Source organism: Coenobita brevimanus, chromosome 1, assembly GCF_032717465.1.
Source record: "Coenobita brevimanus isolate Jiangsu-jjx chromosome 1, ASM3271746v2, whole genome shotgun sequence".
Lineage (NCBI taxonomy): Eukaryota > Metazoa > Arthropoda > Malacostraca > Decapoda > Coenobitidae > Coenobita > Coenobita brevimanus.
The window spans coordinates 60001760-60016455 of record NC_136954.1 but is presented as its reverse complement, the minus strand read 5'-3'; the positions used below and the strand labels follow the sequence as shown (position 1 = coordinate 60016455).

Here is a 14696-nt window from a genome sequence, read left to right as displayed (position 1 = left end):
TGTTTGCAAAGGTTAATTTCTGATGATTTTTTCATACCACCATGGTAGTATCTTATTAAGTTTCCATAGGATACTTAACAAATCCCTTGAACCATATAACAAGAGCAGGGAGTAAACAAGTAAATAAATGAAAAGTGTCTGAATTCACCCCAGTTGATGGGACTGGTAGTCACTACTTGTTATACGCTGGGGTTACGTCAGGTCATACCTTAACATATAACGATTTTATCGTAAATCGGGAGATTGAAACACAGTATAAAAGGGGGGTTATGTCAACTCAACTTCCCAAAGTCACCTACTTAAGACTGAAACAAAAATGAAAACCCACCTTACTTAAGACTGAAACAAAAATGAAAACCCACCTTAATCACTTCCTGTGTCGGTTCAAGTCGTCTCTAAGACCAAAACAAACACCATCACACCAATACAGGCGGCGTTACTCACGTACAGTAAATTGTTGCAACAACACAACAATCACTCTTGCGTAACATTGGCCTGGTCCTACACGATGTATAGGCCTACTGTAGCACGATGCTTGGCTGAGGGGTGACAATAGCAGGGAGGCACACACATGAACAAGTGGAAAAGACAGGGCTTTGAAGGGGTGGCTGGACCGCAACTGAACCAAAACAATGCTCTGCACGCTGGGGCCGCCATCTTGCCTGAGACGAGCCACTGTCACCTTGCGTGTGCCTGGCGTTTTGCACGAAATTTTCCAAGGGCAATATCGCTATAGCATATTCATCACAAATCGGATTTTGGGGTGGAATTTTTCTGTTATCGTTGTAGCGAAATATTGTATACAGAATCAACGTATAACAAGTAGTGACTGTATTGAGATTGTATGATTGTATAACTATATATATTTGGTAAATTCACTTTAACCATGTCAGGTTTCTGGGCTGGGCACATTATGTCTGTGTTAGAGTCTGCCACTCTCACGCTGGCCCACATCTTTGCGGCATGATATTTTTCCTTGATCCCTCTGTGTAAATAAACTTTTCATGACAGAATGTTGGTTGTGGTGTCATTTTAAAGCTGAATAGTTGTACTTTATCACAGTATGTTAAAAAATGGAGAACAAAGAAAATAAAATGTCAAATGACGAGTTGAAGTTAGGCAAAAATAAATTTTATACCTTGCTGTAGAAAAATATTCAGAAAAAAAAAAAATAATAATAATAAAGATATGTAAATCTAGTTTAAACCATGCAAAACTACAATAAATTGCCTTTCCAGTAATATATAGATTATGGTAATTTTTGCATTTTATTGTGCAGTAGAAAGAAAGGAAAGAGATGCACAATTTTATTTTAGTCTCAGCCGTATATTTGTTTCACACTCTTTTTCTTTGATCGGTCAGTGTAAATACACTTTTTATGATAGGATGCTGGTTGTGGCGTTATTTTGAAGCTGAATAGTTGTACTTCATTGCAGTGAGTTCAAAAAAGGAAAGGAAAGAAAATGAAGTCAAAGCAATGAGTTGAAGTCAGGCAAAAACCAAAAATTTTATACCTTGCTGTAGAATAATATTCACCAAGAATAAAGTGATAAAGAAACAAAGCCATGAGTCTAACCAACTGTGCAGTACCCGCCATGCATAGAACAACCGTTCTGTGACATCACGCTCGAGCCTTTTTGTTATGACGTGTAAATTCAATTTATGATGAATATTTTACTAAAGTTTCTTAAAATGAAAATTAAAAGCATCATTGGAATTTCAGAGATTGGATTTGAAATGACTGTCAAAATTGTCATCGGAATCCCAAAGGGTTAATTGTTGGTACGGGTTCTATGATTGTACAAAAAAAAAATCTGGATTATTATGAAGTACTGTCCTGTAATATTTTGTAGTTTTCTTTCCAAATAAAAGTACAGTATACATTTAATCATTTGTATGTTTTAAGTCCTTGCAGCCATGTAGTGCAGTTACAATTTCTTGTAACAAGAATTACTATATGTTAAGACATGGGACCTAATGTAACTAAAATTAATATCTCGGCCTGTTTTACTATATCATCATCAATGTATTTTTTTCCCACTCACACGTGGGGTGGCTTGGGTTAGAAAGCAGGGTAAAAAAAAAACATTACAGTGAGGCTTGAATGACGAGTGAATGAAAGCATGGCCCAATGGAGTGGGCAAACTTGGGCTGCCCTAGGGTGGGAAAGGAGGTTCGGATGATGATGATGAAGTCTAATCAACAGCACACCCACCAAAATAATCTACATACATTCACTCACTAGTCAAGCCCCTGGAATTCTGACTGTACCTCACAGATGCACCTCCCACCAGTCACTCAATGTAGTGCTACCTATGGGCATCCCATACTGAGTGAGTGATATTCCAAATGGTTTTGAAACCTGGGAAATCATTCACTACGTTGGGCAGCAATCTTATAACCAATCCCTCAGGTCCTCAGGTATGGAAGAAAGAATAGTACTCCCCATATTGTATACCTGATGGTAAAATGGAACAGTGCCAAATTTCAGTATTCCCCACCCTCTACAGTATTCTTACTCACTCACAATGGTACAGAGATCCTGTTTTATAATCTCAGAAAACCAATGTATTCCTCTGAGGTATTTTTGCAAGCCATATTATTCAGATACATACTGTCACTTGGTACCAAATTAACCTATAGTGTGGTGGCTGAGATAAACGCCCTCAGACACTGGTCATTTATTACAGAATAGTAAACTCACTGAGATAAGGATACTAAAATTGATTTTAAAAATGAGGAGCATAAGTAACACTTCTGCATTATTCATCACATTCTGAACACCACTGGTAAGGTATACTGACTTTACCCACAAAACAAAGTAGTCTTACATATTCATAACTTGACAGACATACAAAATTACTGCATCAATCATTAATGGTTCATGAGCAACCAAGCACATACATGATTGCAAACAAGCAATGGACATAAACAGCAGCAAATATTTTGTCTCAATGAAATGTGAACATTCACTCACTTCAACTTAGGTGCTGCATAAGCTGAAGGTTAAAGAAGTTAGCCTAAAAGTCTAGACTGTTGGGTTACGGGACATGTATGAGAGGGGCGTTAAGATATTCGGTCGAGAGCTTCCAACATAATGATACTGCTACCTCGGATCACCTGTGGGAAGAAGTAAATGTTAGATCCATGTGCCACATTTCGTATCTTGAAAGATGCTGCATCATGAAAAAACCTAATTTTGGAAATGGAGTTCTACAAAGAAAGTTTCTGAGTCATAACCAACACAATAACTGCTGTTTGGTATCACAGTTTTTACACAATTACTTAATCACCTTACTGAACCTCCATTCAGTACAGCAAGCCCTGGTTTTATGATGATAAGTTTGAAAAATCCACTGCATAATGATATACCATATACTGAGTAAATTTTAACAAGGATTCAATGGGGACATTCTTAGACACAGGTAACTTGCCCAAGTCTAAAAACAAGCTTCTGACTCACCTAAGCTGGTAGTTATTTTATTTGACTGCACTTGCACTCCCCACCAAAAATAATTCTAAAAAGTTTTCAACTCACCTAATTTATCTATCTGTCTACAGCCAGTTGCCATAATCCCGTAAGGGGGTGGTTGTTTGTTTTTGCGTTAGTGGTTTTACGGGGAGGGGCACTAACCCTCCGCCAACCCACGCTAACATGTAGGGAACATGTATGAGTTGATTATATGGTTACTACCAAGTGTTGTAAGTGGTTTCCTCACTTACAGGAAACCATTAGGCTTGTCACTCAATGTGCAGCCACTTGAGGAGGAAAGACGAATAATACAGCAGAGTTGCAATTTAAGACAAAATGGAATAATGATCTTACAATAACATGGGCATTTAATTTCTCCCATAATTATTTAATAGCATGGTAATACCACTCAAATGCGCAAGAGAAACTGTTGGAAATGGGTGTGTTTAGGTATTCGATTTCCAGATGTAACTCGTATGTTATGCTTTTGTCGGTCACTGATTGGCTTCCTCGACCCGACCCAACCCACGTGACCCATGCCCCATACCACCTGACACACCCTCCTTCAGTGTTGTGTAGATGGTCGCTGTGATGAGTTTATTTGCTCATTGCCTTGCTCCTCATTTCCTCTCAGAACTCTGACCTTGTGGTTCCAAAGTAACTGTAGTTATGCCTAAACATCCTGAAAGTGCTATGAACACAAGAAAAGCATTTATTCTAAATGAAAATGTAAAACTGCTGGACGAAGTGTGGTGTGGGACTCATATACATATGATCAGACTGATGTGAGTCAGATGTGTTTATGATGTGGATAGTTTTCTTTGTTGAAAAAATAGTTAATGATGAAGAGGCAGTAAAATTAATGTTTTTGCCTTTAGTGCAACAAGTATGGGGGGAAAAAAAAAGGGGGGGGGGGGGGCTTTGTGCCCGATGTTTGTTATGAAATGACGGTCTTTGGTCGAGAAAATTTGGATCTTATGATATGTAAAGACACTACGTGCTGACATGCATAGTTAGGTTAGATAATGATGTGAGTTCAGTTCTTCTGAATTATACCGTCATATAAATTATACTGCCTGGCTGACTTGCTTATTATTCATGATTACTGCATTCGTGTGTATCTGAGAAGTGAGATATAAGCAATCATTCCATGCTGATGACTTCTTTATAGCATTTTTTTTTTTACTGTTGATAACTAATGGCTTTCAAAAATAGTGTCACACTGACTTTTTTTTTTTTTTTTTTTTTTTTTTTTTTAAATGAGTGCCAAAAGTGATTTTCTGGTGAAATATGCCTGATGCTGGGTGGCCATTATTCACGTGTTGTTTTTGTCGAAAATTTTTTGCTTGATTGGTAATGAGGACTTTCAAGAGGCTTAGTGGCAATCCTTGGTGACTGAAATTTTTATGGGGAGTATTGGGGGCAAAACTAATCGGTTAGGTTAGGTAATAATGCAGTATGCACTGATGTGTCCAGCTGGTGAGATCGTATCTAAACACACTGTCTTGGGTGGCTTAAGGCAGACCCATCTGTAATAATCTATCTATATTTTTAACGAAAAATATAAGGCTCCTAGAACCTAACCCCCTATTTTACATGTAAATATATGTCACGTTTTGGCGTGCATTTGATTTTGCACGAGGTTCTGAATAACCTATCTCGTGTTGTATGAAGACTCTACTGTATACAGTACAGCTGCTCCCCTACAAACTTACTGGTTCAGAACTTGAAAAGTTCATGTCAAAATTCACTAACAATATATGCCAAATATGCACATAACATGGGTGAACATTTCAAAATCTAGTACAAACTGAAATACCAATGTGGTAGCAAATGCTTCAAGCAAATCATTACAATAAATTTAAAATCTCTAGTAATGTACTTTACAACAGTACCTTACATTATTTTAACAAAATACCAATAATTTATGGTTTTAAATAAATAAATATGTACAGTATATAAAAAGTTCATACCATAAGACTGCAACTCTAACATTCATGAGTACTGGTGTAACTGTTTACAGCATATATCTAAACATAGTCACAATGCAAACTCACAAAAATGAAACTCATGAAAAACATACCGAGACTCCAATTCTGACACGCTCACCAGTCTTGCGTATCTCCACTCCATCATCCACCACCAGGTTCATGAAGGGATCAAAGCCTCGCAATGTCCCCTCCACCACACGGCCACCATTCAGCTTGGTCTGCACACGCTTGTCCATGTACCTGCCAGCATCAAGAAATGTAAGTAATTTAGGACCATATTCTTACTGGCTAAAGTCTCTAAGGCCTCTTCCTTACTAGTTTATTTCTGTATCTTGTAAGTTAATACAGTACATTTTTGTACATTATTTATGTACCCAATGTGCAAATAAATGGATATAAATACCACACAAGAAATCTGAAATACTGTACACTTTCATTTGGTGTGGTAAATGAGGTTAGTTTACAGAAATAACTAAAAATATATTTCCAGCAACCTGCAGTACACACACACACACACACACACTTCTGACTAACATAAGAGTAGCATTTCATTACATGGATGAGGAGATGATGACAAAATTAATAGTGGCCATGATCCACCCCAGGTTAAAATATGCAGCAGTACTGTGGTCCCCACACAAAAAGAAAGATATAAACAAGATCGAAAGAATACAAAGAACAGCAACTAAGATTGTCCCCAGTCTGGCATATGTCGTACAGAGAGAGGCTGGAAAAGCTGGATTTGACTTCCCTAGAGGAAAGGAGAAAGAGGGGCTGCAATAGACCATGCAGCATGGAGAGCCGCCATTAGGTGTCCAAGACCAACGCATGCAAGCATGTTGGAACCTTCAAAAACAAAAACGAAAACGAAAGCAATTTGAAGCACGGTCTTTGATTCTTTCTGGGTGGAAAGTTCAAATCCGATGAGGTAGAACGTAATCTGAGCACCGGGTGTAATATTGATTATTCACGTGTTATTAAGCGTTTCCACTCGGAACCGGAGGAAGCCTTTGAGTTATTGAGAAAACACGGTGTATTTTTTCTGATAGTTTTTGATGACATTTGAGTGATTTCAACCTTCATTTCTGTTGGAAATGCTTCATTTTGCTTCTTTTTTCCAATCATGAACTTTGGATGGAGGTGAAATGAAGCATTCTCGATAGAAAACGAAGGCAAAAATCACTCAAATTGCATCAAAAACCACCAGAAAAATATACTGCACAACCTGGACAATCATATCTCTAAGGTAAGCATTCCTCTGCAGCACGTTAGGTTAGGTTAGATTAGGTTTCGTTAGTTTAGGTCTGTTCGATTTGATTAACTGATTGTGCAGTATATTTTTCAGATGCTTTTTTTAAATGCAATTTCATTGACTTTTGCCTTCGTGTTGTCAGTTAGGTTAGGTTTGGTTAGTTTAGGTCTTTTTGGTTAGCTTAACCGGTTGTGCAGTATATTTTTCTGGTGGTTTTTGATGTGATTTGAGTGATTTTTGCCTTCGTTTTCTGTCAGTTAGGTTAGGTCTGTTTGGTTAGGTTAGGTTAGGAAGGTTTGGTTTGGTTAGGTTAGTTTAGGTCTGTTTGGCTTCGTTAACTTGCTATGCAGTATATTTTTCTGGTGGTTTTTGATGCAATTTGAGTGACTTGCCTTCATTTTCTGTCGGTTAGGTTAGGTCTGTTTGGTTTGGTTAGGTTAGGTAGGTTTGGTTTGGTTAGGTTAGTTTAGGTCTATTTGGTTTCGTTAACTGGTTTTTGCAGTATATTTTTCTGGTGGTTTTTGTTGCGATCTGAGTGATTTTTGCCTTCGTTTTCTGTCGAAAAAGCTTCATTTCACCTCCTCATCCAGTCAAAGTTCAGGATTGGAAAAGAGGCAAAATGAAGCATTTCCGACAAAAATGAAGGCAATCACTCAAATCTCATCAAAAACTACCAGAAAAATATACTGCACAACCTGGGAAGTGTATTGGCAACTCGTAAAAATTTACCCTAAATTCAACCAGAAGTCACTAATCTATGACGTTGTTTACACACTTTATTACAGCATATCCCAAAGGTCCACCAACAAATGAAAACAAAAATTTAGTCATGACTTTTTTTTTTCTTTTACAGCTAACAGGTAGCAGTATCACTTTCCAAGATGTACAAGAACATGTTCACTCACTTTTTCAACTCGGGAGGATGTGCCTTGCTCATTGTGAAAGTAAATAAAAAGTTGGACTAGTGAAACTCTCAAACGTTCCGCAGCGGCGTGCTTCACTTACCGACAGACTCCCTCAAGGGAGATTCACGTGGTGCACCCTTCTTTACCATTTTTTATAGGTGAAATTTTAAAAATATATATGTATTTAGTAACTCTAAAGTATGTGTGTGTGGACAGTTTGATTAAGAAAGCAAATCCCATTGAACGGGTTAAAATCCCTTTTCTCAAGATGGAACTTCCTAAACATGCGTCCCGATCATGCGTTAATTTCGTATACTACCTCAAGCTAATTATTTAGTAATGAAGACCTACATTTATCGTTGATTTTATTTTATTTGAAAAACGATAATCTAACAAATTACAATATACATATAAATATACGAGTTCGAAAGTGTTCCGACACGAGCCAATATGGTTGTCGCCGCGGGACTTTTGATTTTACAAACTGAGGCACCACTCCGCCACTACATTACCATGATTACCATATGCATATAGGACTGTGACTAGTGCTATGATTACTTCTTTTGTCAAGGGTAGTAAAAGGATAGCCCAGAATTATATTATTTCAGAATGTGTATTGGTATTAGGGGTTGGAATATTCAGGTCTGAAGTACACCCAATCATTGCCTTTGAAAACCTATTGGTGGGCTGTCTGCTTCAGTCCACATGTCCAAGGACAATGAGAGTCGGAAACAAAGTTCCTGCATTATAATGAAACGCAGTTCTGAATCAAAGGAGTGTTTCTTTGTGGTGAGAACAATAACTTACACGTGAAAGTAAGTGTTGTAATTATTATGAATCTACGCATCAAGAATTCGCATATACTATCGGTATGAACAGACAGAGCTCGAATATAACAGAATAAATCAAAATAACGTACTTCCAACACCCACTATAGAACGGTATTTTTTTTTTTTTCTGGCACTGAGCTACAAGAAAGGCTAAACAAGGACCAAAATGACCGCCAGACCTAGAGTGGAGGCTATACGGTACCCCACCCCTCCAGTATATAGTTCCCCACACCCAGAAAATCGTCCGGAGATGGCAGGCAGAAATAAAGTGAAAAAATCGTCGTCGGAATGAATCAGGATACCGTTAGAAGATTTTGATTCAGCTTAGGAAGAACCTCTATAGTTGTTTAATCTTAACTTGGTCCAGATATTCGTCCTTTTCAGCTTATTTCACGTAGTTCACAGGCAGAAAAAGGCACTGCTAAGGCTCAGCGTCTTTTCCATATCACTTCTTCATGACTAGCATCATATTCTAGTGGCAATCTGCAGAAAAAGCTAATGCAACGGCTCAACAACTTTTTTGTATTACTTCTGCATGACTAACACCATCTTCTAGTGATGAACTATCGTTGACAGAGAGAGAGAGAGAGAGAGAGAGAGAGATTCTAACAGACAGACAGAGACAGAAACAGAATCAGAATCGGGAAAAGAGGCAGCAATCAAAGCAACATGAAAGAGAAAAACACAAGCTATCCATCCACTCACTCTTTGAAGTAAACGGGGAAGCGGGTTGTTAGGCGGCGTAGGCGTTTGTGGGTGTGGTATGCAGTGCCAGTGAAGAAGGTGGGCGGAGGGCGGGTGGAGCGTGCATTGTGAGGGTGTGGGCATGGACGTTTGCGTGAAGGAAGGGAGGACGCGAGAGAAGAAGAGGATGAAGGGAGGGAGGAAGCGAGAGAAGATAGAGAGACAGCAGATGGAAGAGAAAGAGAGGATGATGGGAAGGAAGGGGGAGAAGAGGATGAGTAGAGAACGGAAGGAAGAGAAAATGTTGGAGGGAGGGAGGGAGAGAGAGACGAGGATGGAGGGAGGGAGGTAGGAGGAGATGCAACCTGGGAGGAAGGGGAAGGATGAGGGAGGGAAGTGGAGGGACGAGGGAGGGGAACTTGCTGACACATCCCCTTCACACTAACTGATGTCTCCTCTGCTAAAGAGATGCTACCGCCATTCCTTCTGCCAACATTACCACTACCACAATCATTGCCAGCGCCATTCCTACCGTCATCCCTCCCTTCACCATCACCACGACCAGCCCTTCCCTCAGCATCAGCACCACCACCACTTCCACCACAGTCACCATCGTCTTCCATGTCGGATACATTTACACATTTGTTAAATTTCTGGGCTAACTGTTTGTTTACATGCGACTCCATTTTACACTTGTAGTCCTCCGCTTTTTTTTTTTTTTTTTTTTAAGTTGTACTTTTCTGCAAACTTTCTAAAACTGCATATATATTTCTTCTGATCCTGTTTACACGGAACACGGAACCAAGGTTTTATGGGCCTTGCACGGAACTACACTCCACGCACTGTACGAAACATGTACTCGTGAAGATACCGGTTGCGTTAATATTTCGGGTGTTTTCCAGTGAAAATATTTTCGGTCAACAGTCACCGCTTGGAAAGTACGTTGCTCTGTAGACTAACCTCTTCAGTCTGAGGTTGTCTTCCGCTATTGGTCTGCATGGTTATCACTATGCAAAATTTAGGTCAGGAGAGACCCGTTGACTGCAGGTAGCTAGAAACAAGCCAGTAACCCATTCACCCAGAGCGTAATTTCGCAAAAGACAAAATTAACAGGGCCAAAAGGGGAGTTTCATTAGTGGCATGGAGGATATCCATAATATAAGTTAAACCATCTAGATCAGTATAGTCGACTCTCCATTCTTTACAGAACAAACTAATTCATCATATGGGAAGACAGGTCTCATCTCTCATGTTAATGCTGTATTTACATCAGCGAGAAAATTCCTAAAAGATCTCTAGTGATCAGTTCTGTTGCTGGCAATTAAACATGACTGAACGGAGGTGTGTTGACACACTGAGTAAGCAACTATGTTTGGTACAGTCTATACGTTTATTTCTTTTTCTTCTGATCCTGTTTACACGGAACTACACTCCTTGAAGGGACTTCGTCCTCCCAATGGACGTGAAGACGTTATCCCACCGTCGTTTTTTGATCTGGTGGATTTCAGTCAGGTAATGTGCAACAGCCACCATGCTATCACGAAGTTCTTTATCACAAGGATTGATTTGCCAGCACCTCTGTAAATCACCAATGTCCTCTGCCAGCCTAGGATTACAGGACCAGCGGCATACATAGGTCTACTGTTAATAAGTTCGAAAAACTTAGGTAATTTGCTCTCTGTGGCAGAACTCTCTAATTGCATGAAGATCATGTAAAGAACCGAAATCGAAAAACGGCCCACAGGTATCGCTTTCTGTTTTGTTCTAGTTAACGCCAAATGATTTAATTAAGCTTAGACGAGATCCTTGGGTTGAAAGGGTAAAGTAATTTGCCACAAATTATTTTTTTCTATCTTTGATAGGATTTGAACACTTCTTCAAACATCTTCATATTCTGTTTTATTTATTTATTTTTTTTTTTTTTAGCATCAGTTTATCTTATTCGATTACTTTTTTTTTTTTTTTTTCACCTTTCACCCTCTGATCTCGCAGGTAGCCTAGTTCTCACTTTCTTTGTTTCCTTCTGTTCACTTTTTTTTGTCTTTCCTTCTCTTACCCCCTTCAGCCTTAGTTTTTTTTTTTTTTCTATTATCTTCTTTTCACTTCCCTCCTTGCTTTCTTATCCTTCCCCTCACTTCTCTCCTGTTTTTCTACTCTTCCCTTCATTTTTCTCCATATTTTCTTTTCTCACTTCTTATTTTCTTTAACATTCGTCGCTCCTTTATGACCTTTCTTGTAGTCTTTTTTCTCCTCGCTTTTCTCATTTTCTTTCCTACTCACTTCTCACCCTTTCTGTTCTTCCTTTCCCTTATTTTTCTCCCCACTTCTCTCCCTTTTCTTCACTTCTCTCTTCTCTTCTCCACTTCTCTCATTTTCTATCCTTCTCCTCACTCCTCTCTTTTTCGCTTCTCTTGCTTTGTGTCCTCCTCACTTCTCTCTTTTTCCATCCACTCACTTCTCCCTTTCTATCCTCCTTACTTCTGTACCCACATTTTCTCTCCTTGTCTCTTCTCTCCCTTTCCGTCTCTTTTCTCACTTCTGTCTTCTCTTGTCCACTTCTCTCATTTCCTATCCTTCTCCTCACTCCTCTCCTTTTTCGCTTCTCTTCCTTTCTGTCCTCCTCACTTCTCTCTTTTTCCATCCTCTCACATCTCACTTTCTATCCTCCTTACTTTTGCACCTATATTTTCTCTTTTTTCTCGTCTTCCCTCCTTTGCTTCACCTCTCCTAGCGTGTGACTGCTGAGAACTCCCCCCTCCCCATCACCGCAGTTCCTCTCACTCAGCACGTCGTATCAGTTGCTTGGCTGAGTCTGCCCTCACACCATCAGGAGCCTATTTACGTGGGTAGGAGGAGGAGGAGGAGGAGGGGGGTTACTGGGGACGGTCTAACTTCCTTGATAGAAAGTTATGTAGGTAGGTAAGTTGATAGACAGACAGAGAGGTAGATAGATAGACAGACACTGATAGACAGACAAATATAGATAGATAAGAAGGTAGGTAGAAAGATAGACAGGTAGCTAAATACAGACAGGTAGATACAGAGGCAGATAGATAGACAGTTAGATTCATATATAACCAGATAGATATACATAAACAGACAGACAAATACTGATATAATTCCATAAATAAAATATGACACATTTTGACCAATTTTTTGTGCTATACAGTCGTGAAGTTGTGACAGAAGAGTGAAATGTCAAGAATCAAACCAACCCACCACCTTCTTTTGTTGTATTAGCACTCTGTACCTTTTTACAGCAATTAATATTTCAATTCTCTTTCTTCAAGAAAGGAAATAGACAAAATCCTCTCAACTACCGACCAGTATCACTGACTAGTGTTGTAAGCAAGGTATTAGAAAAACTTATAAGAAAAGCTTGGGTAAATCATCTAGAAAAACACAGTATGATAACAGAAAGACAGTTTGGTTTCAGAAAAGGAAAATCATGTGTTACTAATCTGTTGAGCTACTATGACAGAGTAACAAACACAATACAGGAAAGGGAAGGATGGGTGGACAGTATATATTTAGATTTCAAGAAAGCTTTTGACACAGTACCACACCAAAGACTTTTATGGAAGCTGTACCATCAAGGAGGAATTCGAGGCAAACTGTTTTGTTGGATGCAAGACTTTCTCATAAAAAGAGAAATGAGGACAGTACTAAGAGGAAACTACTCATCATGGAAAGAAGTGACTAGTGGAGTACCACAGGGTTCGGTGCTGGCACCAATCATGTTTTTAGTGTACATAAATGATATAAACAGTAACACTGGAAATGAGAGCTATCTGAATATGTTTGCAGATGATGCAAAAATACAAAGGAGAATTACTAGCACAGACTCTTGTAGGGAGCTACAAGAAGAATTAAATAAACTTCATGAATGGAGTAGTACATGGCAAATGGAATTCAATGTGGACAAGTGTCATGTAATCAAGTTTGGTAAAAGTGGAAAAAGACCTGATTGGGATTATAAGTTAGGAAATAAAACCCTATACACATCAGAAAGAGAGAAAGACCTAGGTGTGATTATCAATAACAGACTATCTCCGGCTGACCACATCAGCGAGAAGGTACGGAACATGTATACACTGCTTGCAAATATGAGAATAGCATTCACATACATAAATGAAGACATGCTAAAAAGGATAATAACATCATTCATCAGACCAACCCTGGAATATGCATCAGTAGTCTGGAGTCCTCATCTCAAAAAGCATATAGACAAGATTGAAAAAGTTCAAAGGGCCGCTACAAGATGGATACCAAGCTTAAGGGACCTAAGCTATGAAGAAAGACTAAATAAACTGAATCTACCAACACTACAGGAGAGAAGGAAAAGAGGTGACATGATAATGCTATATAAGTGCATATCAGGAAAGGAGAAAATAGACATAAATGATTACTTAACATATGGAGAAGCATCAGCAAGAGGACACTGCAAAAAACTGCATAAGAAGAGAGGTGATAAAGACGTAAGGAAATTCAGTTTCCCAAACAGAGCAATTGATCAATGGAATGCACTACCGAATGAAATAGTGTGTGCCAAAACAATTCACAAATTTAAGGATATGTACGATAAATATGGTCTAAGACACGGGACAATACGAGCTTGACTCATTCCTGTAAAGATACAATTAGGTAAGAACAATTAGGTAAGAACTTAAGGCATGGTAGGGACTAGGGGAATACGGACAGATACAAACATCGATTTATCTGGTATGTTTCGGGGCGGTATTCTCGTGCTTACCGGGTTAATTTCCTTGTGTGTTATTCATGTAATTTATGTCGACTTAAAGGGATTAAAAAAAAAAAAAAAAGAGGATATTAATGGGTAGTTTTGAAAATGAATCGTTAGGGAAGGTGCTAGGAACCTCTTTAACCGGCGAGAACGCTGTCCTTTGTGTCATATCCTAGTTAATGTGAGTACCAGAGCACCTTCATACAGCCTTATTGCAGTCTCTGTACACGATTTTCTGTTCAGTATGTAAATTTCCGTATTGCTGTCTACCACTTTCGTGGACTGGGAAGGAAGTGAACTGAATTATTTGTTGTTGTAAAAGGTACAGAGTGCTATAACAACAAAAGAAGGTGGTATGGAAGCACTTGAACTAGGGTAAAATATAAAGGTGGAATGGTGTGGAAGGACTGAGGTTGACCCAGGACAATGTGGAAGGGTAATGTGCTGGAAAATGAAACGGGATGCAATGAAAGACTGCAGCTGAGGCAGAGTAAAAAGGGAAAAGCGCGGTACACCTGGAGATTTTCGCCAATCAGAGGCGAGTAACAGGTGGCGACGACGTGATTGGCTGCTACTCACCTGTAGGTCATGACGTCACTTATTGTTATCTACCTGTCGAACTTTATGGATATTTCGTATTACTTTTCATTTCGTCCCTACCCCTAAATTTTATCATCACATAAATCTGGTTGCGAAAACTTGGACTGAAATATGAAACATGGCTTGTATAATATTATGACTGGTTATTTTATCTAATTAGTTCCAAGTAAAGTTCATAGCAAAACTAAGTGGCAAAAGTGTTTAAGTTGTGAATCATC

The 14696-nt window shown here is 38.9% G+C and overlaps 1 protein-coding gene across 2 annotated transcripts; it reads right to left on the bottom strand.

Annotated features, from left to right (window-relative positions):
- Window positions 1–46: 46 nt before the first annotated feature.
- Window positions 47–7769, bottom strand: SNRPG (small nuclear ribonucleoprotein G). Of its 2 annotated transcripts, XR_013897987.1 has the most exons (4): window positions 7621–7769; window positions 5556–5703; window positions 363–3120; window positions 47–328 (listed from the first exon to the last, which is right to left on the bottom strand). XR_013897987.1 is itself a non-coding variant. In XM_080274694.1 (3 exons), the coding sequence occupies exons 1-3, from the start codon at window positions 7650–7652 to the stop codon at window positions 3067–3069; spliced, it is 234 nt and encodes a 77-aa protein (XP_080130820.1). In that variant the 5' UTR covers window positions 7653–7769; the 3' UTR covers window positions 47–3066. The 2 variants fall into 2 exon arrangements, 1 of the variants encoding a protein (XP_080130820.1); XM_080274694.1 differs by having other exon boundaries at window positions 47–3120.
- Window positions 7770–14696: the final 6927 nt, after the last annotated feature.